Source organism: Spermophilus citellus (assembly GCF_964194105.1).
Source record: "Spermophilus citellus genome assembly, chromosome: 2".
Classification (NCBI taxonomy): domain Eukaryota; kingdom Metazoa; phylum Chordata; class Mammalia; order Rodentia; family Sciuridae; genus Spermophilus; species Spermophilus citellus.
The window spans coordinates 202977108-203005094 of NC_138183.1; the positions used below are offsets into that span (position 1 = coordinate 202977108).

General features: G+C 35.4%; 1 protein-coding gene and 1 long non-coding RNA gene across 3 annotated transcripts; one reads left to right on the forward strand and one right to left on the reverse strand.

Moving 5' to 3' along the window:
* LOC308638330 lies at nt 1-2099 on the forward strand. The gene is made up of 2 exons (XR_014019821.1): nt 1-1706; nt 1746-2099. It is a non-coding gene; the product is annotated as an uncharacterized lncRNA (long non-coding RNA).
* Nucleotides 1757-27970, reverse strand: TMEM41B (transmembrane protein 41B). Of its 2 annotated transcripts, XM_081275648.1 has the most exons (8): nt 27906-27970; nt 27659-27784; nt 18229-18346; nt 14347-14475; nt 8414-8507; nt 7812-7916; nt 5456-5594; nt 1757-2932 (listed from the first exon to the last, which is right to left on the reverse strand). In XM_081275648.1, exons 2-8 carry the CDS (start codon nt 27777-27779, stop codon nt 2763-2765), a joined length of 876 nt encoding a protein of 291 aa, XP_081131774.1. In that variant the 5' UTR covers nt 27780-27784; nt 27906-27970; the 3' UTR covers nt 1757-2762. The 2 variants fall into 2 exon arrangements, with proteins under 2 accessions (XP_081131774.1, XP_081131773.1); XM_081275647.1 differs by lacking the exon at nt 27906-27970 and having other exon boundaries at nt 27659-27899.
* Between the last annotated feature and the right edge of the window lie 17 nt (nt 27971-27987).

Sequence of the window (27987 nt, forward strand, 5' to 3'; positions counted from 1 at the left end):
GCAGACAACTACAAATTTGAGGCCAGCCTCAGCAGCTTAGCAAGACCCCATCTAAAAATAAAAAATAAAAAGGACTGGGGATATAGCTTAGCAAAATAGCACCCTGGATTCAATCCCCAGGCCAAAAACATCAGTAACTTCAAGAGAATATATTTCTATTCGAATGAAGTTGTTTTTATTTTTTAAAACATTTATTTATTTATTTTATGTGGTGCTGAGGTATGAACCTAGGGCCTCACACATGCTAGGCAAGTGCTCTACCACTGAGCCACAGTCCCAGCCCCTGAAGTTGTTTTAAATATAAGTACTTCCATAAAATAAATCCCAAGGATGACATTTAAGTTTCTCCAGTACAATTTATTTTATTATTATTATTACATTTTAGTTTGCATTTATTAAGTATCTTAGATATATTACACTCAAAGTAACAGAGCTCTAGAGAGAGAGACCATTAATTAAGAAGAGAATAGCCTTAGTGTCTTTTTTTTTTTTTAATTTCAATATTTATTTTTCAGTTTTTGGCGGACACAACATCTTTGTTTGTATGTGGTACTGATGAGGATCGAACCCGGGCTGCATGCATGCCAGGCGAGCGCGCTACTGCTTGAGCCACATCCCCAGCCCGCCTTAGTGTCTTATTGTGTCAACTTTCTATTTATTTAACTCACTCACCTTCCATTGCAGATGCTTGCTCTCTTGTGGCCACTACTACATAACGGTCTTTCAGATGTGACCAAAGGGGCTGGGGTTATGGCTCAATGGTAAAAGCACATGCTTAGCATGTGCAAGGTCCTGAGTTCAAACCCCAGCACCAAAAAAAAAAAAAAAAAAAAAAAAAAAGTGTTGGGGTAGATGGCTGAAGCTTGAATTTACATTTGGACTTAGGCCAAGTCTGTGACTCCATGAATACAGGCCACCAAGTATATTTGGGGTTTAGCCAGATAAAGTCTCTGATGAGGAAATCTAGAAAAACTGGTAATTCTCTTAGGAGAAGAAAATATACCACCATCTAAATTGACAGCTATAGTCTTCTAACAGGAAAAATAAATAGCAAAGCGAAAGGGTATATAATAAACATGGAGAAAACACTCTGATAATAGAGTAAGTACAATGTGCACATACCAGAGTAAATGGGCTTCTCCCGAGTCCAAGCTCTTACTTTTATTTTTAAAAGACTGATAAAAATTTGCTCAATTACATTTTATATGGTAATATTTAGTGAACTTTGTCCCAAAAGGCTATGTTTTAATTCATTTGTAAAAATAACAAAAGTTTATCATTCAGACTCTGGTCAATAAGAAAGAAAACATTGCTAGAAATAACAATAAATAATTCTGCACAAAAGGCCAAGTGACATAAGACTTACTATATTAACCAATATATTTTCTTTGTATTTACAATAAATCCATTTGTTAATACTGTGATAGAAAAAAATAAATCAGTCCACATCATGTAGTAGAAACAGGCTTTAAGGATGATCTTATCTTCTCACAATGAAAACATAAAAGGATTTAACACAGCTAAAACACTTTTCTACATAATGACAGTCTTGGGATGAAGCTAAAACTGACACAGTACTTTAGAATGGCTGTGTCCTGGATACAAGGAACCAAGGGCATTACCATTAATCAAGCAGCAAAAAGTGGTTTAGTTTTTCCAAAACTATTTAAGTACAATAGTTACCACATGAGAAGTTACTTTTTTGAGTTAGAAAAGTAAAAACTCAAAAAAAAAAAAAAAAAAAGAAAAGTAAAAACTCTAAATTGGGAAACTGCATTAATCAAAAACAGTCCCAAATAAAAAAAGCCATCACAGGAAAACAAGGCATTCTTCTAGGTGTATCATGCATAAAAGGGATAATTACGTAATAATTAATGACCAGACTAATAAATAAATGAGGTAAATTTTACAGTCATTAGAACAAATAAACTACATTTAACCACTAGTGCCATGCTGCCATTGTTTGTTTCAAAATATAAAATAATTATTCTAATGTCTAAAAACTATAAGCTTCAGAGATATTAAAGAGACACTGTAACAAAATATTATCTAAATATAAATTATCAACTCCAATATGATAGTTATCATGTAATTCTCATTTTTTATATGACGGTGCAAACATTGTAAAAGGTAGAAAAAAGGATGAAAATAGACTGGCCAGAATCTAAATTACCAGACTAATCCATGATAAAAGTCTATAAGAGAAATAAAAATAATATTAACAAAATAGGTAACCTGATATCCTTTCTATATTCAGTGGTCTATGAGGATATAACCTTTAAACAAATTCATTACATCAAAGGCAAAAAGAGAAAAAACAAATCTCTTTGAAACTTTAGTTATCCAGCTTAAGCTCTGAAAGAAGGCTAATATTACCAAGAATTGCACCACTATCTATTTTAGTCATTAGATATGAGAAAAATATTAACTTGAATGAATCAGTTATACCAAGAATTCCTACCATGCTATTATTATAGTATCTACCTATAGGTACCCTTGGTACAATAATTTATGTGTATAATAACTATTGATGACAGTACTTTTCATAGTATATCAATTTCCATTTTTACTTTCCTCTTTTACCTTGACACTTATATGCATTTATTTTATGTCTGATAGGAAATATTATTTTACAAATTCCTCATTTCAATTACTGAAGAGGTGATTTAAAAACATAAATGGATGCACCTGCTAATCCTGAGATGATAATGATGGTGATGATGATGATGATGATGAAAGCAAACCCAAACCCAGATGATTTTTCACTCAAATTTTTGCTTTAGTTTTTTTTGGAAGATGGCTGGCAGAATAGAAAGAACGGCTAAAATCATCAAAATAAATACTGAGTTCCAGGAAACAGCTTCTCCTGCAGTTGTAAGCTGGTACAGTGTTGTTCCTGCTTTAATTGCTACAAAAGAGGGGGGTGCAACACCTAAAATAAAATAAAATAAAAGCAAAAAGTAAAAACCATGAATTTTTTTAAATTAAGAATTTTTGTGTTCACAAAATTTCTCATAAGAATACATCTATTTCCATTTGGAGAGACAATCATGAAGCATCCAAAGCTGCCAGGCACAGTTGCGCTTGCCTATAATCCAAGCAGCTAGGGAGGCTTAGACAGGAGGATCTCGAGTTCAAAGCCAGCCTCAACAACGGGGAGGCACTAAGCAACTCAGTGAGATCCTGTCTTTAATAAAATACAAAATTGGGCTGGGGATGTAGCTCAGTGGCTGAGTGTCCCCAAGTTCAGTCCCTGATTAAAAAAAAAAAGAATCCAGAAATCCTCAAGTTTATTCCTACATAAATTAATCTTTCAAAAATTACCTCTTTTTTTTTTTTTTTCAAAAATTACCTCTTAAGTATAATGAACAACAAAAATCAAGAAGAGTTTCATAGCTTTTATCAATAGTTCAAGAAAAAAAACAAGGAAGCCAGACCTGGTGGTACAACTGCTTAGAAGGCTGAGGTAGGAAGATCACAAACTCATAGCCAGCTGGGCCACTTAGTGAGACTGTCTCAAAATAAAATAAAGCTCTGAGCTGGGGATATAGCTCATTTGGTAGAGTGCTTGCCTCACATGCACAAGGCCCTGGGTTCAATCCCTAGTACCACCAATAAATAATAAAATAAAGCTCTAGGTTCAAATCCCAGTACCACACATAAAAAAGAATATGCTCTGATCTAGCAATTTCAAATGTAGGAATATTAATGTATATGAGCAAAAATCAAGTTTTAAAGAATGATGCCTTATAATAAAAATCTGAAAATTATCTAAACCTTCAAAGATAAGGTTGAGGACCGGGGATGCAGCTCAGCAGTATAGCACTTGTCTAGTATGTGCAAGGTCCTTGGTTTGATCCCCAGTATTAAAAGAAAACAAAATAAAATTGAATAAATTAAATATAACTAATTAAGAAACATAAACATATTGAAATGTAAAGATATCTAAAACACTGGTAGAAAGAGCAGGTTATGCAAGAGTACATAAGGAACTTAGCTTAGTTTGATCCCCAACACCACAAATAAATACAGGTATTGTGTCCATGTTATTTAAAAAAAAATAATAATAAAACAAACTAAAATTTCTATCTATTTCATCTGTAAAACAAGGGGATGAGATACCCATTTGATACAATTGCTGATGAATTTTTTATAAAAGTAGCAACAGGATGCAGCTCAGTGTTAGAATTGCCTAGTATGAGCAAGGACCTGGGTTCAATCCTCCAGATCAAAAAACAAAATTAAGTTAAACAAAAAGTAGCAATAAGGGCTGGGGTTGTGGCTCAGTGGTAGAGTGCTTGCCTAGTACCTTTGAGGCACTGGGTTCGATCCTCAGCACCACATAAAAAATAAACAAATAAATAAAATAATAGTATTGTGTTTATCTACAACTAATAAATATATATATATTTTTAAAAAGTAGCAATTCCCAAAATCTAAAACAAAAAAAAGTAGCAATAAAAAATTGATTTTGACAATCCCCTAGCACACACAAAAATTTTTATTGTTTCTTCAAAAAGGTCTAATTTCATTAGTATTAAGCTTTAACAGATATTCAATATGAAACATCTACTCATTGTATCTAAACAATTCAATTTAAATTGGAAAGAAAGTCAGAGCACTCTTACTAAAGAACCACAAGAATTCAAAAAATATGTATGCATCTTCATGTCCATTGATTAATTTCAAAATCAAGTGGTCAGTTCCTTGAAAGCAAAAATGTGTGTCACTCTTGCCTTTGGAAATCATTTTGGTAATACCTACAATAAATGCTGACTTCAATGAAATAAAAACTAGGATCAATCCACTACTGAAATTAAAAGTTCAATACTTGTTAGAAGACAAAGATAGGGGCTGGGATTGTGGCTCAGTGGTAGATCCTCAGCGCCACATAGAAATAAATAAAATAAAGGTATTATTTTTAAAAAAAGAAGACGACGACGACAAAGAGAATACAAATCACGTTCTGCTTAGATTAGAGGTATGGCTCAGTGATAGTTCAGCATGAGCAAGGACCCAAGGGTCAATCCCCAGCACTGGGAAAATAAAAAAATTCTGCCTAATTCTGTATTATTAAAGAAATATTTAGTAGAAAGTGGTCTTTAAAGAGGTAATGCAGCCTGAAGCCTGAGGCAGTATAGCAAGTGCAAAGCCAGTCTCAGCAACTTAGTGAGACCCTGTCTTAAAATAAAAAAAAAAAAAAAAAAAGAAAGAAAGAAAGAAAGAAAGAAAGAAAGAAAAGAAATAAAAGCACTGGGGATATAGCTTAGTGGTAAAGTGTCTCTGGGTTCAAATCCCAATATCAAAAAATAAAATTTAATAAAAACATAATAAAACAAAGAAGTGACCCAAAACACTTAAATCAAAACAAACATTTCTGAGTAATCTATACAGGCCAGGCTTTGTAACCAAGAGTTATACTGAGCTCTAACACAACATGAACTAAAGGCCTTACCTAGAAAAGTGCCAATAAAAAAAACTTTCAATGGCACATTTATCACAGGAGATGTAATATTAATAAACCAATTAGGCAGAAATGGCGTTATTCTCAAAAATATAATATAGTTAATGAGATGTTCTCTATGACGTTCAACCTGTCATAAGAAAAAAGATAATTAGCATCAGATAAAGACAATTTTAAAAATAAGTTGCTTTATGTAGCACCTTATTTCAAATTCTTGTCCCTAATATTTCAGAATTTATCCAGTAGAAGTGATTAAAATAGGGCTGGGTTTGTGGCTTAGTGGTAGGGTGCTTGCCTAGCACATATGAGGCACTGGGTTCAATTCTTGGCACCACATGAAAATAAACAAATAAAATAAAAGGTATTATGTCCACCTACAATTAAAAGAAATTTTTTTAAAGGAAAAAAAAGTGATTAAAATAGAATTTGCAAATGACAAAACTGTATACCAAATGCTCATTACCATAGCTAAATAACATGAGTTTTTTTGTTTTTAAATTGTGCTTACTGATCAATGTTATACCACTCATGTCCAACATCAGCTTTATGATGGCTCAATGATATTTGACACCTAAAATGCCAAATTTAAGCGTATGAAAACTAGATAAAGCATACAATTCAAGTGGCCAATTTTTAATGCCCCTACCTTTCTACAATGTAATGAATTACTATATCACAACAAATCAAGCTCTGTGTGTTCTGTGTTGCTGATGATTAAACCCAGGGCCTTACACTGGCTAAGAAAGCACTCTACCACTGAGGTACACTTTCAGTCCCTAGTACCAATTTTTAAAAAGTCCAGATAATCACGAGTGAACTCATTCATTGTTGATAAATGAGATTAGATTGGTGCTGAGGATGGAACCCAGTGCCTTACACATGCTAGGCAAGCGGTCTGCTGCTGAGCTACAGCCCCAGCCCAAGTGACTGACTTTTAACCTTACACAAAATAACTATTCCAAAGAAAAGCTTAAATAGTAAAACTACTTTAATTTTCATTACTGATATAATGAAAGAACACTATACTAGAAGTCTAGAGACATAAGATTCTAAACCATTATAATTTTAGTGATCTGGGGCAAAACATTAAATTGTTCTTAATTTCCTAATCTTTAAAAAAAGGGGGGGTACAGCAGGATAATCTCAAATTCCTATGAGATACAATAGTTTATTCCTTCTGATTTTTTATAAAAATAGGATTTGCCTCACAATATTATGTTAGCCTTCTCTGTGTAGCAAGGTTTGTATTTGCAGGGATCCTGACTGAAGATAACAAAGTGTCTAATTATGTGGATACCTTCATACTGACCTGAACTTGTCTGCTGATTAAATTTATGAAGACAAAGAATTAGTATTATCATTCCAGAGGATCTAGTGGTATAACTCAGTGACAGAATTTATGCTTTTAATGAGGAGGTCCTGAGTTTGATCCTGAACACCACAAATAAACTGATAAATAAAATAATCACTACAAGTAAAAAAAAAATTTGCTTACAAAATTATTGTCAGGAAGGGCTAGGGATATAGCTCAGTTGGTAGAGTGTTTGCCTCGAATGCACAAGGCCCTGGGTTTAATCCCCAGCACCATTAAAAAAAAAGAAAAAAAAATCATTGTCAGGAGCAATGATATACGCCTGTAATCCCAGTGATTCAGGAGGCAGGAATATCTCAAGTTCAAGGCTAGCCTCAGCAATTTATCAAGACTCACTCTCTCTTTTTGGTACTGGGAATTGAACCCAAGGGAACTTTACTGAGCTATTATCTCCAGCCCTTTTTATTTATTTGAAACAGGGTCTCACTAAGTTGTTTAAGGCCTTGCTAAGTTGCTGAGGCTGGCCTTGAATTTGGAATCCTACTGCCTCAGCTTCCTGAGTCACCAGGATTATAAACATGTGCCACTATACTCAGCTAAGATCCTATCTCAAAGGTTCAATTTCCAGTACTAAAAAAAAAAAAAAAAAAAAGCAAATAAATAGATAGATATTCATATTTGCATACCACTTGATGTTGTAGATATTCATATTTGCATACCACTTGATGTTGTTTGGGTGAAAAGATAATTCTTATTATCTAAACTACTTTTGTGCATAAAGTTTTGCTATTTGATTTAATACATAAATTTATGTACTTTCTACATAAATTAAATTAATATTAAACTTACATAGGACTACACATTGACCTCTCACTTAACCAAAGTTATATTACATAATTTGAAATAACCTGGACACAATTACACACACCTGAAGTTCCAGCTAAGGCAGGAGGATCACTTGAGCCCAGTCTAGTTAACATAGCAAGATCCTGTTTCAAAAAACAAAACTAAACAAACAAACAAATACACATTTACCTGCTGTGACCATTTTACTGCTTTCTCTGTTAGGTATTTGTACACAACTGGTCTTCCAACCAAATAGGAGAGCATATAGCAGAATGAGGCACCAAGTCCAGAACACTGAAAAATAAGCCATAAGCATTTTTTTTCCATCTTATTCACATGGATATATTTGCCTGAGGAAAAGCTCAACTCATTAGCTTCTTTGGGGGAATGGGGTGGCTACATTGCAAGTATTATAATTCAAATGAGACCACCCAAAACAAATTAACACTTGTGGTTAAACTTAGTGGCTAGAGCCAATTAATTAACGTTATCTTTTAGCCTAAGAATACAATTTCAGCCACCAATTTTTTTGTCAACTGCTATGCTTAAAAACACTTCCCCCATCCCTGAGACCTAATTCACTGTGCCCACCAACATTCTTAAACTACCTGAACTCACAAAACAATAGGAAAAAACAAGTCTAAAACAGCTTATAAATGTTAATAAGTCTATAATAACCCTGTTTTAGAAAACAATCCATAACACCTCTTTAATGAGGGTTTTAACACATACCACTTAAACTCCTCTTAAATTAATGAATTTATGCTTAAGCAGTCCAGTGGGATACTTACCAAACAAACAAGAAATAAGGCTAGTGGAAAGGGATAAAGAAACCCTGAGAGTATACTGAGAAATATAGAGCCTGGAATAGCAAATGTTTGCAAGCTGTTAACTTTTAAGTTAAGGATTAAAACATAATTAAGTGAAATTTTAAAAAGACAAACTCAGCATTTCAGGAAAAAGTATACAGAAATTATCATGTTAATGAGATTACATCCATATTTCAGGTAAGGTTAAGAATCCCTTATCCAAAGTGCTTAGGACCATAAGTGTTTTGGATTTTTCCAGATTTTTAAAAATTGGCACCATACACATCTCAGAGATAGGAACTAAGTCTATAGACTTAACAATAAAGTTCATTTGTTTCACATTTATATTATACACATAACCTGGGAGTGATTTTACACTAATTTTAGTGTGCCTATGTTTTGACTAAACCCTGTCACTAGAGATCAGATGGGGAGTTTTCCACTTATGGTATCACGTCAGCACTCCAAAAGTTTTGGATTCTGGATCATTTTGGATTCTAGATTGTTTGGATTAGGGATGTTCAATCTGTATTAAAAGACAAAATATGACTCCTCAGCTATAATGCTTCTAAGTGGATAATTTACTAAACAATAAATACCAAACTACAATTAATAAACGCAGTGCTAATAAAATTGTGCTACTAAAAGAAAACCAAGATTCAAATGTATGAATTGCCAATATCATTGTAATGTCATGTGTAGCTAATAAAAAAAAAAAACATTCATTTATATAATACAGAACTATATCTCAGCCGAGCCATTGAACATAGAAACAAAAGTCGAATATAAAATTTCTCTATTTTTCCCAACAATGTTCATTAGAGCATTGTTTTGTTTATTGTTTTCTCTGTGTGTGTTTTGAGTTCCGAATCTGATAAAAGATCATTCATTGCAAAAAAAAGAAAGGAAAAAAAAAAAAAAAAGAAAACCAAGACAAGTATCCAACATGTACCAGAGAGAGAGGAATTTAACAAATTTGGCAAAAAAGAGAAAAAAAAGGAAAAGTCTTTAGTAGTCTTAAATAACATGCTTCTCTAATGCATTTGTTTCAGGAAACAAGATTTCTGGCTGGAAATCTAGGTATATATAAGGTTATTAAGAATTTATTTAAAATTTAATTATAACAATTACCTCAATTAACTTAAAGTTACCACTCATTAAAAAAACTAATAGGGATGGCTGGAGGCAGTGGCACATGTCTGTAATCCCAGTGGTTTGGGAGGCTGAGGCAGGAGGATCATGAGTTCAAAATCAGCCTTAGCAATTAGCAAGGCCCTAGGCAACTCAGGGAGACCCTGTCTCTAATAAAATATAAATAAAGGGCTGAAGTGTGGCTCAGTGTGTAAGCACACCTGGGTTCAATCTGGTACTTAAGAGAGAGAAAAAAAAAAAAAGAATAGGGTAGGGATGATCAAATACAGTAAAAATCAGACACCTTGTTTTTTAAAATAGGTAACACTTTTTATACTGTCTTCTGATTCCCAGTTTTGGTTTGGACAACACTGGACAACATTGCCACCCCTAAGTGTGTGTGTATATATATATGGGGGCTCCATAGCCATAATGCCTCTCTTTGTGTGTGTGGTGCTGGGGATTGAACACAGGGCCTTGTGCATTTGAGGCAAGCACTCTACAACTGAGCTATGTGGCCAGCCCCTGCCTCTAACTTTTCTTTTTTTAATATTTATTTTTTAGTTGTAGTTGGACACAATACCTTTATTTCATTTATTTATTTTTATGTGGTGCTGAGGATCGAACCCAGGGCGTCGCACATGCAAGGCAAGTGCTCTACCGCTGAGTCACAATCCCAGGCCCGGCCTCAATAATTTAAGTGAGGCCTTAAGCACCCGAGTGAGAGATAAAAAATAAAGAAGGAGTGGGGTGGTGGCTCAGTGGGTAAGACTTTATTATGGAAAATTTCAAATATCTGAAACTAGTATTAATGATGCCCAATATTAACTTTTCACTGTCATAAATATCTAGTCTGTGTTTGTTTTAATTTCCAAAATGTCTTTTTTTTTTTTTCAGTATTGGGAATTTAACAACTCAGATGGCTTTAACATTGAGCTACATCCCTATCCCTTCTTAATTTTTATTTTGAGATGTGGTCTCACTAAGTTGTCCAGGCTGGCTTTAAACTTGCAATCCTTCCACCTCAGATTCCAGAGTCCTTGGAATTATAGGCCTGACCACCACACCAGGCTTGCATTTTCTTAATAGTTATCTTTTTCAAATCAGAATCTAAAAAAGGCTCACATATTCTATTTGTTCAATATAGCTCAAGTATACCATACTTTTTTTGTTTCTTCCACTTTATTTACTGGAGAAACTATCATTTGCCACTTTTTGGATATTCTGTTGTATCTTCAACATATTCTGTCCATTACCTTATGGTGATAGTTACCAAAGTATTTTTCTTTGTGCATGGGCAAGTGACTTGAGCTTAATTTTCTAGCTATTTAGAATTAAATTCCTCTTTCCCCAAAAATCTTGGCTTTTTGTTTGTTTTTGGTTTTTTAGTACCAGGGATTAAACCCAGGAGTGCCACATTCCCAGCCCTTTTTAACATTTTTAAATTTTGAGACAGGGTCTCACTAGGTTGCTTACTGTCTCATTAAATTGCTAAGGCTGGCTTCAAACCTGCAATCCTCCTGCCTCAAGACCCTAAAGCTACTGAGATTTATAGTTGTGTGCCACCATGCCCAGCTAAAATCTTGGTTCTTAATGACCTTAACATAATTAACCGTTTGCTTCACAATTAAGAATACATAATACAGGGCTGGGGTTGTGGCCAGTGGTAGAGCGCTTGTCTAGCATGTGTGAGGCACTGGGTTAGATTCTCAGTACCGCATATAAATATATAAAATAAATGTCCATTGACAACTAAAAAAAATATATTTTTAAAAATACATAATACTGGGGCTGGGGCTGAGTGGTAGAACACTTGTCTGGCATGTGTGAAGACCTGGGTTTGATCCTCAGCACAACATAAATAAAATAAAAGGGTACTGAATCCACCTATAACTACAAAAATTTTTTTTAAAAATACATAATACATTAGCAATATCATACTGAAACTTTTCCACATTGTAAATACATGAGTAACAATATTATTACTAACAACATGAGTACTAAAAAAAAAAAATCTAAAATTTCTTTTAAGTCTTTCTATTTATATGAATTTGCCCATTCTAGGTATTTCTTATTTGAAATTAGGTTTTTATTCAAGAAGGTATTAGCACTGCACTGCTGAATACAGTGACCATATACTGCTATTAAGACAATGAAATACAGCAAGTCTGAACTGAGATGAGCTATGAATATAAAATACATACATCTCAAAGAAATAATATGAAAAAAAAGATTTGTTAAAGTACCTCAGAAATAAATTTTTTAAAGCCTGGTGTGTAGCTCAGTGATAGAGTACATGCTTAGCATACGAAAGGCCCAGGGTTCAATTCCTAGCACATCCACATGAAAATTTAGTGATTATATGTTGTAATGATAAAACAACATTTAATACATTGATTCAAGTAAAATTATTTGAAAAATTAATTTCAGGTGGTCCACTTTTTCTAATGTGCCTACCATTAAATTTAAAAATTAAACCAGGCTTCCACCTATTTCTATTAATCAGTCATGCACTAGTAAAACAAAAACTGTTATATATGCCCAAAGATAAAGTCTTTCCCTTTGTTCACTGAGTTTAAAAACATTAAGATCAAAAGTATAGGGCTGGGGTTGTGGCTCAGTGGTAGAGCACTTGCCTTGCATGTGTGAGGCACTGGGTTTGATCCGCAGCACCACATATAAATAAATGAATAAAATAAAGATCTATCAACATCTAAAATAAAAATATTTTTTAAAAAGATCAAAAGTATAAAGAATGTTATAAGAAAATACAGATTTAACAAATTACTTATTTTATTAAAAAATCAAAACCTGAATTAAGGGGCTGGGGTTGTGGCTCAATGGTAGAGCGCTCGCCTAGCATGTGTGAGGCACTGGGTTCGATCTTCAACACCACATAAATAAAATAAAGATATTGTGTCCAATTACAACTAAAAAAATATTTTAAAAAAACTGAATTGATACTAACCAGTATCTTACTTAAAATTTTATATCAAACCTATGGGCATTTTACTACATCTCCAGCCCTTTTTGCTTTTCATTTTGAGACACTAAGTTGCTTAGGGCCTTGCTAAGTTGCAATCCTCCTGCCTCAGCCTCCTGGTTGCTGGGATTACATGCATACACTAACATGCTTGGCATTTAATAGATTTCTTAAGACAGTGTGTATACAATTAAATAACTTTCTAAATAGCTTCCTAAAACAGCCTATCAAAAAGAAAGGTGCAGGCTAGGGTTGTGGCTCAGTGGCAGAGCACCTGCCTGGAACATGTGAGCACTGGGTTCAATCCTCAGCACCACCTAAAAATAAAGAAAATAAAGATAATGTGTCCATATATAACTAAAAAAAAAACTGTAAAAACCTTTTCCAAAGTTTATACTATACTGAATATATTGTGTTGCTTGAAGTAGGAAACTGTAATAGTCTAAAAAATTAAAAGAAATGTGCACAAAATTTATTCCCAACTTTCTCCAGATTTTAATTTTTCAAATAGGGAGGATAACAATAAAAGTACCTACCTACAGAACACTACCTAAATACAAATCCATCTTCACCATGTAGGTAAACAATTAATGTTTCCATTGGCAGTAAAAGCGTTTGTAAACATATTTACTGTTAAATTGCTTATGCTAGAAGTAACTTCTCCAATATTTTTACATATATACTCAAAACTATTGCATAAGGAGATCAGTTGTAGAAACATGTAATACCCAATGCAATATAAGTCCAAGAAAAGAAATGTTGTAACTCCACATCAAATACAGCCACAGAATGAGAAGTTATACTCCACTTATGTATGTTAAAATACATTCTCCTGTCACATACAACTAACAACATATTTAAAAAAGAAAACGCTATTAAATTTCATAGGACAAAAAACCCAACAATCCAAAATTAATTCAGGAAATAAAAAAGGAAGTAAAAATACAAATACCTTAAGGGAACTAACAACATAGTTAATTTGCCTTTTAAAAAAAGCTATTTTAAAAACTTTCACAGACATTTGCCACTATGCCTGGAAGTTATGGATTAATTGACAAGGTATATACAATTAAATAACTTTATAAATAGTTTCCCAAAACAGCCTTTTGTTGTTGTTAAGTAACATTAACAAAATCAGGAAGTAATCTTTCATTAATCAAGAAGATTTGGAAAGCAGGCTGTATAACAATAGGCTGGGGTTGTAGCTCAGTGGTAAAGTGCTTGCCTATCACATGTAAGGCATTAGATCCTCAGCACCCCCCCAAAAAAAATAAATGAAAAAAAAAAAACCAACAACATACATTTCCATAAAACAAAGAAACTCCTTTGAATATTTATTTTCTTTTGAACTTTTGCAAAAGAAACTTCTAAATGGAAGGGAAAAAACCATGAACAAAAGAGATTTATAAGATAACATCTATAAAGCAAATGATTAAAAGCCAATTGTACAAACCCACTAGAATGTTTTTAAAAATGATATAACTACCAACGGAAAATAATTTATTTTTAAAATTTATAAAATAATTATAAAAAACCCAAATAGATAAATATCCTTAATAATAAAGGGAAATATTTAATTAGTGACAAAAAGAATATAAAAAAATTTGATAATAGTCATAAAAATAAATGAGTTAAAATTAAGGTATAATTTTACATTTTCAAATATTTTATTTAGTATTATAACACTGTATTAACAATTTTTAAAAGGAAAAATAATTTACGATTACACACAACTAAATGACAGTTCTTTTAAGCCCTTTCTTGAACAAAACTACAAAGCATTTTTCAGTTAAAAGGATACAAAATATATGTAGCAAAATAAGCTACAAGTACTTGTACATAAAAGGTGTCCTTATATTTGGATAAAACTTTTCCTAGAGCCTTGGCATCATCCATATCTCTGGGAACCTTCATATTCACTCTTTCTTCTCTGAAGAAATAAAATTAAAGTGAAAAAATTTAAAACAGAATTTTGCCATAATAAAACCAAAGTTAAGATCAAAACATGGAGTTTTAGCCAAAATGATTTGATGCCATGATCTCTGTTGAAGGCAAATTAGTAATTTTTTTAATGTTCAAAAGTCTGTAAATTATTTGTTTTTAAATTTTTCAAGATGTAATCTATATATGAAAGTTTAGAATGACCTAAACTGAAGGTTAAAAACATGAGCTCCAATAATTGCTTTAAATTTTTAAATTTACCAATAAAAAATGAACCACTGATGTTAGCATATTAAAAACAGATTTAACATCATTTTGGTTAATCTTCATGATAATCTGAAGTCAGCAATCACTCAAAATGGAAATTAAGTAAAGCTTTCAACAAAGTCACCATTCACAATTTTTCTGAAGTATTACAGCTCAAAGTTCAAGAAAAACGTTAAAACACTTTTCCTTTTCTATTAATTTTATTTTAAATTTGGTGCCTTGTTTGGATTTCTTACTTATAAAAGCCTAAATAGTCATCTTTGTGACTTGATTTGGGTTTTTTGTTGTTGTAGTTTTAATGGTACTAGAGATTGAACCCAGGGACACTCTACCATTGAGCTATATTCTCAGCCCTTTTCTTTTGTGATAGGGTCTTGCTAAATTGCCCAGGCTGGCCTCAAACTCCAAACCTCTTGCCTCAGCTTCCCAAGTTGTGGTATAAGCCAGAAACCCAGGTTCACCTTTACATTTAACATATACTGTACTTATTTGTGCAACTGAAGAACAATGTTAGAAGGCTTTTTTATTTTACTTACTGACTGCTGAGACAGGTTCTTACTACTGTTGCCAGTTGGTCCCAAATTGTGGAGTCAAGTGATCTTCCCACCTCAGCCTCATGAGTAGCTGGAACTACAAGTGTGCACTACGATGCTCAGCTGAATGCTGTTTTATTAAGTTCTATAAAAATATCTGATGTCTGGTGTGGTGGCACATACCTGTAATCCCAATGTTTGGGAGACTGAGGAAGGAGGGTCTCGATTTCAAAGCCAACCTCAGCAACTTAAAAGAGACCCAAAGCAATTCAGAGAGACCCTGTCTCTAAATAAAATGTAAAAAAAAAAAAAAAAAAAAAAAATGAGCCCTTTGATGGCACACATCTGGAATCCCAGCAGCTCAGGAGGCTGAGACACTAAGCAACTCAGTGAGATCCTGTCTCTAATAAAATACAAAATCAGGCTGGGGATACGGTTCAGTTGTTGAGTGCCCCTGAGTTCAATCCCTGGTACACCCCTGCCCCACCAAAAAAAGTAAAAAAGGACTGGGGATGTGGCTCAATGGTTAAGCACTTCTGGGTTTAATCCCCAGTACCAAACTAAATAAAAAAGATTCCACTGGCTTATGTATGCATAGGCATGCATGTACGTAGAGAACAATAGGCAGAATGTACAAGGTTTGTAATGATAACAAGTAATGTTATCATTCTTAGAGAAGATTGGGAGCAAAGACAACCTTATTAATCTGGAGTCTGTTCTTTGTGTGTGTGTGTGGTTCTGGGGATTGAACTCAGGGCCTGCATGCAAGGCAAGCACTCTACCAACTGAGCTATATCCCCAGCCCTGGAATCTGTTCTTTTCCTCTTTCAATCAACTCTATTTCTTACTCCTTGATCAAAAAGTAGAAAGTATCTAAAATTAAATCACAGTAATACTAACTTAGCATGGCTGGGGTTGTGGCTTAGTGGTAGCCATGTCTAGCATGTGTAAGGCACTGGGTTTGATACTCATCACCACATAAAAATACACAAAATATTAACTTAGCAACATATCATGCCACCATCCTAAAAGCATTTACAATGAAGTAGGAAAATAAAATACTAGAGCTAGGGCTGTAGCTCACTTATAAGAGTCCTTGCCTATCATGTGCAAGGACCTTAGTTCAATTCCCAGTACCACACAAAATTAACATGGAAATAATTAAGTTTAACTATAAAATTTCAAGCATAAATAACTGTAAATAAGGAACTGGGAATGTAGCTCACTGGTTTAACATCTGCCTAGCATGCACAAGGCCCTGGTTTCATAACCAACAGGAGGTGGGATGGGGACAGACTGTGAATAAAAGTAACTAAGAGAGCACATAAACTTTTTGATGCCTTGAAATCCCATTTCACAGATATCCACTACCATATCAGGCTGACCATGGTTGAAAGTCTAAACATATTTTTATAATTCTTTATATAATCTATTATTATACCAGGGTGGTATTACAGTAGTAAAATAGCCCTGGGATATTTTGACCTCCTAAAATATGTTTCAGGTCCATAATCTCTTTCCTAAGATTAAAAAAATTCTGAAAACTAAAATTTCTTTATAATTTGTCAGCAAAAACTTGTCAGTGAACTTAGTCTTTTATCATGTTTAGTGTTACCATGTAGGCTTTATTGCATAGATATTAATGTATTGGATTATGAGAAGCTACTTTAGATCTGCTGAAGGTATCACATAATATTATGTTATCCTTCCAAAGTGGAAAATTTCTAAATTATGAAACACATTTTACCAAGGTTTTTGCTAAGAAATTATGGATGTGTATTAGATATAGTCTCTTACAAGATAAACTTCTCTGTGAAAAGTATCTATTCAGGCTGGGGATATGGCTCAAGTAGTAGCGCGCTCACCTAGCATGCGTGAGGCGCTGGGTTCGATCCTCAGCACCACATAAAAAATAAAATAAAGATATTGTGTCCACCTAAAGCTAAAGAATAAATATTAAAAAAAAAGAAAAGTATATATTCAGACCAGATGACTTCCATAACATAGGAGGAAAAAGCTAGAAGATGGAGATGTAGTAAAAAGGAAATGTATGAATAAAAGCAGACAAAAACTGAGAGCAAGGAAGAGTAAGTACAAAGGGAGAAAACAGGGACAGAAAAAAAGAGAATACCATTTTATTCAAACCACAGTCAATATCTAGGATAAACTATAAAAATAAACCTACTTGGTCACTAACACTAAACAATAAATGAAACAAATAGAAAATATTACAACCATCATCTATTTCATAAAACTTCATTGTTGTTATTGCTATGTTTTCCATTCTGGGGACTGAAACCAGGGCCTTGCTTATGCTAGACTTGCACTCTGTCACTGAGCTATATTCTCAGCCCTACTTAATTTTAAATATTTACAATTGTAGCCAGGTGCAGTGGTGCATGCCTATAATTCCAGCAGCTCATGAGGCAGAAGCAGGACAATTAACCAGTCTGAGGCCAGCCTCAGCAACTTAGGGAGGCTTTAAACAACTTAGTGAGACCCTCACTCAAAATAAAAACAATTAAAAAGGCTGGGGGATGTGGCTCAGTGGTTAAGTGCCCTTGGGTTTTAATCCCTGGCACACACACACCCCATAATATACACACACACAATTGTGAGAGACAGAGAGGGAGAAGGCTCAAGTGCAGGGTTGTGATATTAAAATGTCTTTCCTGTTATAGTTATATTTTTAAAAATTTTTGGAAGCCATTAGAAAGATGAGGTCTTAATTAGAAAAACAGTGCTGTAAAAACCTTGCACAGAAAATCAAGAAGAAAATTTGGAAACAAGTATTTACATAACAGTGCTGATATGAACTTGCTACAAGCTATGAGAGCTGACACATTCATCATGATGGGTCTGTTGCTTAAAAAGTTTAGCTTTTAATTCACTTTCATCTCACATATATCTAGACATTTTCAGTTCTCTCTCAGTATACTTACTCACTAAGCTGAGGAAAATTTTTATATACCAAAAACATAACAAATGCTGCAGATAAGAAAATAGACACCAATATAAGGAGTGACATTCTTGCTGACCCAGCTTCTGCCCAGGCTTTTTCTGGAAGAAAGAAAAAAAGTATAATTAAGATTCATATTTTTGCCCAAAACACTGGGACATTAAATCATCAATTGATCTAAGGACACATTCACTAATGTAACTTTAGAATGTGAAGTCAAACATCAAAATATTTTGAGTGGTTCTCTTCTATGACTCCAAGAATGGAAAAATGTTTACATCTCCTCAAAAGGTAGTCTCTGTTATCTTAAAAATTATATGCAAGGGCTGCGGTTGTGGTTCAGTGGTAGCGCACTTGCCTAGCATGTGTAAGGCACTGGGTCTGATTCTCAGCACCACATACAAATAAATATAATAAAGGTCTATCAACAACTAAATATCTATATTTTTTAATTATATGCAAGATAAAAATATACAATGAGATCCAATAGAGATTCAGTAAAGATCAAACAGAAAAATGAGCAGATCAGTTTTGCCAGTTTGCAGTCAATAGTGGTAAGAGCAGAATAGCTTAACACTTAGGCTCACTGGGTAAGAGGTAGAAGTGGGTGACTTAATTTTTCACTGCCTTCATTTACCATTATCACAGTATAACACCGATAACATGGTATTTTAAAATATGTGGGCTATAATTAGGATTTGTGATTTTTAGTCCTTGAGAATGGATCCACCACACATCCCCTTCCAACTACTGGCCATGCAGCTTTCATGAAATATCTTAAACAAAAGTGCTGAACTGCCTGGACTCCTCTAATTTAGCAAATCATTTTTATAAAAGTTTATATTAAAGTATATTAGACAGGTATCATTACCTGTTCTACCCACATTCTCCTCCTCTAGAACTAACAACCTTCCCTGGTCACCCAAACGAGCCAATCTCAGCAGCCTAATCTTACCAAGTGATTCTAACATTCTCTCCTCATAAACACAGAAGGCTGTCCAGCCTAAGCTTGGACATCTGATCCAAGTGGAAACACTTTATTATTGGCTGACTATATTTTCCCCTTGAAATTTTTGAACTAAGAAAAAGAGTTATTGTTTATAAAAGGTTAGTGAGTGTTAGGGCTTAAAGGTCAAACAGTGGAAGACATAGTCAATAACATGGTAAGGAAGACAAGAACCACAAAATGTAAGAGGTTGTAATAGAAACCCAGAAAAGAAATGAGAGATATACATAATCAAATTTGTTGATTTCTAACTTTCCACTTCCCTTGAAGCCTGGCTATATTTCATTTCTTATTCATGGATGCCACTGAAATTGTCTCATTTTTATTCTAATGACAGCTTTCTAATACTTTTAGTTGTAGATGAACACAATACCTTTATTTTGTTTATGTGGTGCTAGGGATTGAACCCAGGGCCTCATGCATGCTAAGCAAGTGCTCTACTATTGAGCACCAATCCCAGCAGGACAGCTTTCCTTTTTATTTGTGTTGGTTTAAAGTGTTTCTGTTCCTTTTAACCAAAAAGTCTTGACTAAATGACTATAATTTTTGTTTTTGTCTTGTTTTGTTTTGGTACCAGGGATTGAATTCAGGGACACTCAACCACTGAGCCACATCTGCAGCCCTTTTTTGTATTCTATTTAGAGAAAGGGTCTTACTGAGTTAGTTGCTTAGCACCGCACTTTTGCTAAGGCTGACTTTGAACTCACAAGATCCTCCTGCCTCAATTGTGTTCAACAGTAACACAAGAAAACAACTAAAAGAATGCAAAAAGAATGAGTGACAATTGAGGCTCTTCTTTCATGCAAACTAGCAAAAAGGGAGTGTTGGTACTTATGATTCAATAACCCTTCCATATAATTCTAATAAACCCAGAGATTAGAATTTAATTCAATTATAGTTTTTAAAAAATATTTGTTTTTTAGTTGTAGATGGACACAATATCTTTATTTTATTTATTTTTATGTGGTGCTGAGGATCAGAACCAAAGGCCTTGCAAAAAAAAAAAAAAACTTGCTAGGCAAGTTTTCTACTGCTGAGCCACAACCCCAGCCCTCAATTACAGCCCTATACATAAAAGTTATAAATTTTGTTTTTATAATTTACATCTAAATTTATAGCCTACATATTTATGTGTCTTCTTATGCCTGCATTAGAAGCATGTGTCTTTAGCATTTATAGCTACTCTTCCTGTTATTTTATATTCATTAACTTCCAAATCTTCCATCATACTAATTCCTAGTCTGAATTATCCTATTATCTGCTTTTTCAACCCCCTTGGTCAAAGGTCTATTAGAAAAAGTGCATATGCCTTCCTAGCTTCAGTCAGGGTTATCAATGATGAATCCTTTTATAGCATTATCCTAAAAGATTATTCTAAGTCCCTTCAGGCTATTAATTCTACCTTTCTCTACCTGCAACCAATGATACTGCCTTCTACTTTAGTGAGCTCCCCGATGTCTATCTGTTAATGAAATTATCTTCCCTTGTCTGTCCTCCTTTCCTTTTCATTAACTGTCAACACACTTCACCACAGAAACTCTTTCCATTCATCCAACACATTCAGTATTTCTCTCTCTTACATGCACCTTTCCTCTTAACTTCTAATATATGTAAATCTATCCTGGAAACCCATAAATTAACTATTACCCTCTAGCAGCTCTGTAATTCTCTCCTTTCATATTAAAACATTTTAGAAAGCAAAATCTTCCAACACCAACAAGATCTTAGGAATGGCTCTTACTGGTCATCTAGCCCACTTGTTCTCAACATTCAGTGTTTTCTAGAACTACTTGACCCTACCATGAAGGAAAGAAAAGATTCATTTTTCTTCAGGACATAAGTGCACAGACTAAGACATCTTTGAAGGTCACAGAATACACTGTAACATTGTTTGAAGTAAATGCTTTCAAGGGCTTTAAATTTTTAAAAAATTAGTAAGATTTGAAAGTTGTATCACTTTAAAATATAAATGTAAATAACTAAAATAACTATAAGATACAAACCATCAGTTTTTAAATAACACACAAAGCATGTTTATAGGCAGTAGAAACATCAGCACTCCCAATCTTATTTAAAAGCTCATTCTTTAGTCTTAATCCCCTGCAACAGTGCTACCATCCAATCTACATACCCTCACTCACAGTCATCTACCCATTTTCAAGTATATCTTTCCATTTACTAAAAACTAAGACCAAACCTACAATAAACTTCTCCATAATCCCAAAATATTTCACTATTCATTTAGATAATCCACTCTGCCTCATAGATTTTTTCTTTCCTTTTTTTATTTTCCAGATACTGGGGATTGAATTCAGGAGCACTCTACCACTTAGCCACATACCCAGCCCTATTTTGTATTTTATTTAGAGCAGGGTCTTTCAAGTTGCTTAGTGCCTTGCTGTTGCTGAGGATGGTTTTTTTTTTTAATTTTTTTTTTTAGTTGTTGATGAACCTTTATTTTATTCATTTATTTATATGTGGTGCTGAGAATTGAACCTAGTGCCTCACTCATGCTAGGCAAACCCTTACCACTGAGCCCCCCCAGCCCCAGCCCCTGAGGCTGGCTTTGAAATCATGATCCTCCTGTATTGCAAGTTCTAGACTGACCTGAGCAAATTACCAAGACCCTATCTCAAAATAAAATTAAAAAGCCAGCATTGCCAGGCGTGGTGGCAGGCATGGTGGCAGGCATGGTGGCACATGCCTGTAATCCCAGCAACTCGGGAGGCTGAGGCAGGAGTATTGTTGGGTTCAAAGCCAGCCTCAACAGATTATTAAGGCACTTGGCAACTCAGTAAGACCCTGTCTGTAAATAAAATATAAAAAAGGGCTTGGGGAGAGGGGGGATAGTAGGGGATAGGAAAGGTAGCAGAATACAACAATTACTAATAGGGCATTATGTAAAATTGTGGATGTGTAACCGACGTGATTCTGCAATCTGCATTTGGGATAAAATTGGGGGTTCATAACCCACTTCAATCTAATGTATGAAATATGATATGTCAAGAGCTTTGTAACGTTGTGAACAACCAATAAAAAAAAATTAAAAAAAAAAAAGGGGCTTGGGGAGTGGTCAGTGATTAAGTGCCCTGGGTTATATCCCCAGTACCAAAGCAAAAAAAAAAAAAGGTGGGGTCTCAGCAGTTTGGGAGGCTGAGGCAGGAGGATGGTAACTTCAAAGCCAGCCTCAGCTATTTAGCAAGGCCCTAGGTAACTTTTGCTGGACCCTGTCTCTAAACAAAATACAAAAAGGGCTGGGGATGTGGCTCAGTGGTTAAGTGTCCCTGGGTTCAATCATTCTCGGGCACAAAAAAAAAAGACTGGGGATCAGGCTCAGTGGAAGAGCACCTGTGGGTTTATCCCTAGTACCATAGAAATAAAATGAATGAATTCCAACATTCCATTCCTTCATCACTTCTTTCACCACTTTTTTTTTTTCTTTCTTTCTTCAGGGCTGGGGATCAAACCCAGAGCTTTGCACAGGCTAAGCAAGCACTCTCAGTCCTATATCACCTTTTCTCTTTTTATGGTTTTTCTCTCTTGATTTTCTCCCTTTAGCTGGACTCCTCTTCTCTTCCCTCCATACCCAGCCCAGACACCATGTATCATCTGAATCAGCATCTTTGACTGAAATTCTTATCCTTTCCTTAATATCTTTCTGATACGGTTTGAGCATAGTATGAGTGTCCCCCAAGGGTCCACTGTGACTGAAGGCTTTGCCCACAGGGTGGTGCTACTGGAAGCACTGGAAACTTTGGAAGGTGGCACTTAGTGGGAGGTCCTTAGGTCACTGGTGGGGGCATTCCCTCCAGAGATAGTCTTTGCCAAAGAAATGTTACAAAAATTTGATTTTGGCCCCACCCAGTCCTCTGTGCTTCCTGTCTCAAGATGCGATTGCTCATCCCCATTCAAGTTCCACCACTGACATCCTCCATGAGGTTCTCTCCAGAATTGATCTGATACAAGTGCCATGTGCTTAAACCCGAAAAGCTGTGAGCTAAATAAACGTTTGAACAATACTCTCTTCTAAAGGCAATAAAACAATCCAGGCAAGATAGTATACGCCTGTAATCCCAGAGGCTAAAGCAAAAGGATCTCAAATTCAAGGGTAGTTTTAGCAATTCAGTAAGACCTTCAGCAACTTAGCAAGATCCTGTCTCATAATAAAAAATAAAAAGAACTGGGGATGTTTTTCTGTGGCTAAATCCCTAGTACCAAAAAGGGGGGGGGGGCAATAAAACCAACTTCAAGATAGTGTTTCTCAAACTTTTTATTTTATTTTTATTTTTTTGTGTAGTACTGGGGATTGAACCCAGGGACTTATGTATCCTAGGCATCCGAGGCACCTGTTCTACAGCTGAACTCTATTGGTAGCCTTTTTCGTTTTGAGACAGGGTCTCACTATGTTGCCCAGGTTGGCCTGGAACTTGCAATCCTCCTGCCTCAGGCTCCTGAGTAACCAGGTCCAAGTTTCTAAAACTTTATAGTCTTTCTTGGTACCAGGAATTGAACCCAGAGGCACTTAACCACTGAGCTACATATCTAGGCCCCCTTCCCCTCCTTTTCTTTTAATTTTATTTTACTATCCATTTTTTAAAATATTTATTTTTTATTTGCAACTGGACACAATGCCTCTAATCTTTAATTTATTTACTTTTATGTGGTGCTGAGGATCAAACACAGGGCCCTGCATGTGCTAGGCCAGTGCTCTACCACTGAGCCACAACCCCAGCCCCTCCCCCTCCTTTTCTGGGATAGGGTCTTGCTAAATTGCTGAGACTGGCTTTGAATTTCTGATCTTCCAGCCTCAGCCTCCTGAGCCCCTGGGCTGGCCCTTTTTATTCTGACACAGGGTCTTGCTAAATTGCTTAGGGCCTCAATAAACTGCTGGTGTTGAACTTGAAATTACAGTCCTCCTGCCTCAGCCTCTTGAGTCACTGAGATTATAGACCTGTGCTACCAGGCCCAGCTCAAATTTTTCTGACTATATTTTACAATAAGCAATAATTTTTATATCATGATCTGATGCACACAAAAATCTATGTAACTGAAAAAGATTTTTTAAAAAAATTTTTTTGGTTGTTGATGGACTTTATTGTCTTTTTTTTTTAATGTGGTGCTGAGAATTGAACCCAGTGCCTCATGCATGCTAGGCGAGCACACTACCACTGAGCCACAACCCCAACCCCTGAAAAGGATTTAAAAAAATACTTGATCCCTACTACAAAGCACTGATATTTTCTATTCCATTCTTAAAATGCTCATTATCTTTTTTTAAAAAAAAATATGTATTATTTAGCTGTAGTTGGACACAATGCCTTTATTTTATTTATTTATATGTGGTGCTGAGGATCAAACCCAGGGCCTCACACGTGTGCTAGGTAAGCACTCTACCGCTAAGCCACAACCCCAGCCCCTTAAATGCTCATTATTATCTATAAAATTGATTTCATACCCTTCATAGGGGTTATGAACTATTTACTAAAAAACATAGTCCTAAGAGTTCTCTTAAATTAAAATGGAGAACTGGCTAGTTAAACAAATTAGTGAGGGCAAACAATGCAAAAGAGAGTAACATACTCCAGTCCAGACACTCTGAGTTTAGAGCCTAACTGGTTCTCTCTTTTTTTTTTTTTTAATATTTATTTTTTAGTTCTCGGCGGACACAACATCTTTGTTGGTATGTGGTGCTGAGGATCGAACCCGGGCCGCACGCATGCCAGGCGAGCGCGCTACCGCTTGAGCCACATCTCCAGCCCCTAACTGGTTCTCTCTATTGTGTGTTCCTCACCATGAAAGAATCATACTTTCAGTATTATTTCCTTGATCAAGTTTTCAAAGTAGTCCACAGACTATTAGGCTCAAACCTTAGAGACCCGACTCACAGCAAGAAATCCATTAAATGCACCAAATACTGCAGGTAGAAGGTAAAATATTTCAAAACTACACATGACAACCCTTTGTCAAAGTTATGTAGATGTGTCATGTAATAAAATATAAATTCATTCACCGCATCATGGAATTAAAGAAATATTTTATTACTGTGTATTTCTTTTTTTATTCTTATTTTTTTGTAGTTGTAGATAGACAGCACGCCTTTATTTTATTTATTTATTTGTTTGTTTTTGCAATGCTGGGGATTAAACACAGGGCCTTAAGCATGTGAGGCAAGCCCTCTACCAACTGAGCTATATCCTCAGCCCCTATTTTATTTATTTATTTATTTATTTAAAGTTTTAGGTGGACACAATATCTTTATTTTTTCTTTTTTTCTTTTCTTTTTTTTTTGGTGCTGAGGATCGAACCCAGTGCCTCATGCATGCTAGGCAAGCGCTATACCACTGGGCCACAACCCCAGCCCGTTTTTATTTATTTTTATGCAGTGATAAGGATCAAACCCAGTTCATCAAATGTGCTAGGCAATCTCTCTGCCACCCAGCTACAGCCCCAGCCCTACTAAGTCTTTCTTAAGCAAGAGTTACAAAAATTGGAGGTTGGGGTTGTGGCTCGGTTGGTAGAGCGCTTACCTAGTACATGTGAGGCACTGGGTTCAATCCTCAGCACCACATAAAACAAAACATAAACAAAATAAAGGCATTGTGTCAATCTACAACTAAAAAAAAAAAATTAAGAGTTACAAAAAATTTATCTCTTCTTCAAAACCTTTCCTTCTTTTGAAGGCCTAGTTACCAACTGCAATTACTAAAATGCTGTCTTCAAATCCTGGAAAATCGGTTGCTAAGTAGCTACTAATGCATCAGCAAGTAAACCAAACCCCATCATACATGAGGTCCCCAAAATCTTTTACCTATAAACAGAACTCTAATGGTAATTAGAGAAAGAAAAGGAAAAAGAGGAAAAGAAGGAAAAGAAAAAAACTGGGACTCATCAATAAAACAGGTTGGATCAAAAAACTTCCTTGCCTAGTGTAATCTCACACCATTTAGAATAGGACCTTGATCTCCTACTATAATCCAACAGAAACCATTCATTAGTGACAATTTTATCTCTTCACTGACATGCATAAAGGATTCACACAGACCTTTAAGTCTACTGTTTCCCAAGCCTAACATCCCCTTTCCTTCTCCCTACTTATCTAACCCCTATTCTCCACAGAAGCAGGTTTTCACATCTCTTCTTCCCTTTGTCTTCTGAGATTTACATTCTGCAGGTCATTCCATAGCATCATAAAAAAAGTAAGTGTGCCAAATGTATTGTTCTAATAATAAGATAAATCATTTTAAAAGCACCTTGGGAGTTTCCAGGTTTTATATTCTGAATAGCTTCAGGTTAAAAAAAAAAAAAATACTGATCACCATCTCAAGCCAAATGAAAATCTTTCTTAGAGTTACTCTCAGCAGTACTCTTCAAAACACAGTTCCTTTAATTTAGAGCAAAATTACACTTTAATAACATTTCTAAGTTTTTTAAATTTATATAAAGTTATTAGACTCCATGTCTATAAGTTGGAAAAAATACCCAAAGCTTACTGAGTCAAATTAGACTGTTGAAAACACTTAAAGTTATTTTAAATACATTAACATTTTCCATTGCACACTCTTGAAAAAAAACTCCTTAGCCATCTTACTGGTGGAACATACCAGTGTGAGGGAGCTACTGACAATTTAAAAGGTCATATGTTAGAAACACTTTAACTTAAAAGAGTTTAATCATTTCAACTGCTGAAAAGCAATGCACAACTTCATAACAAGGTACTTTCTCCTTGCGATAATATTTAAAGCCTAAGAAATTATAAGATGGTGTAGTGGGAAAATAGCTTTGGAATGAGTGACCTTAACTATAATTGTACTTAACATTTACTTAGACCCCACTTTATATAAGCCAAGCATTATGTGAATTATTTCGTTTAACTCATGCATCAACCGATTAAACAGATACGTTATTCCCATTTCACAATTCAGACTGAGCTTTTTAAAGTTAACAAGTCCAAGGTGCCAAGTAAGTAACAGAATAGGGACTCAAATCCAGGTGTTCCTGCACGAGGAAGTGACACCTAGAAGATCAAGACCTTGCTACTAATCTGGTTTTAAGACTCTGTACGTACAAAGTCACGTACCCACCTTGGGCCTCAGTATCTTCATCTGTAAAAACAACGCAACCATTGCTAAAGTTCCTTCCAGATCTGGCTAGCATCGTTATCAACCTTGCAATCGTCAATGAGCCGGCGTTATTCCTTCTTTCAACTGAATTCAATAGACTCATCTACTAAGCGTTTGGCCTTGAGCTGCGCAGGGAGACCAAGCCCAAGTACCCCATTCTCTTTTTCTCGTCCCTAGACGTCAGCAGACTCCTTCTTACTCCTTAAAACCCCTTTCTCCTCCGGAACCCCTCCCGAAACACAGGTCTCTAGGCCAGTCCCTCAATTCCAGATGCCGGGTCCACTCACCTTTTACATGGTCTCTGCCCCCCGGGGCCGCAGGGCCCCGCGTCCCCGCGTTCCCGTCCCCCACTGGGGTCGTCTGGAGTGCTCCAGTCTGCGATCGTTCGGCAACTCTGCCTTTCGCCATGGCTGCTGCAATGGGAAGTGGAGACAACTGGGTGGTGCCGCGTCCCCTTAACAACAAATCCCCGCGCAGGCTCGGTACAACATAGAGGCGCCTCGGCCAGAGCCACTTCCGGCGCGACCTCCTCACCTGAGACAACCCCAGCCCCGCCAACACAACTATGCTCCACAGAGACCTAAGGCGACTTCACGGGCTAGGCCCCGCCCCGCCC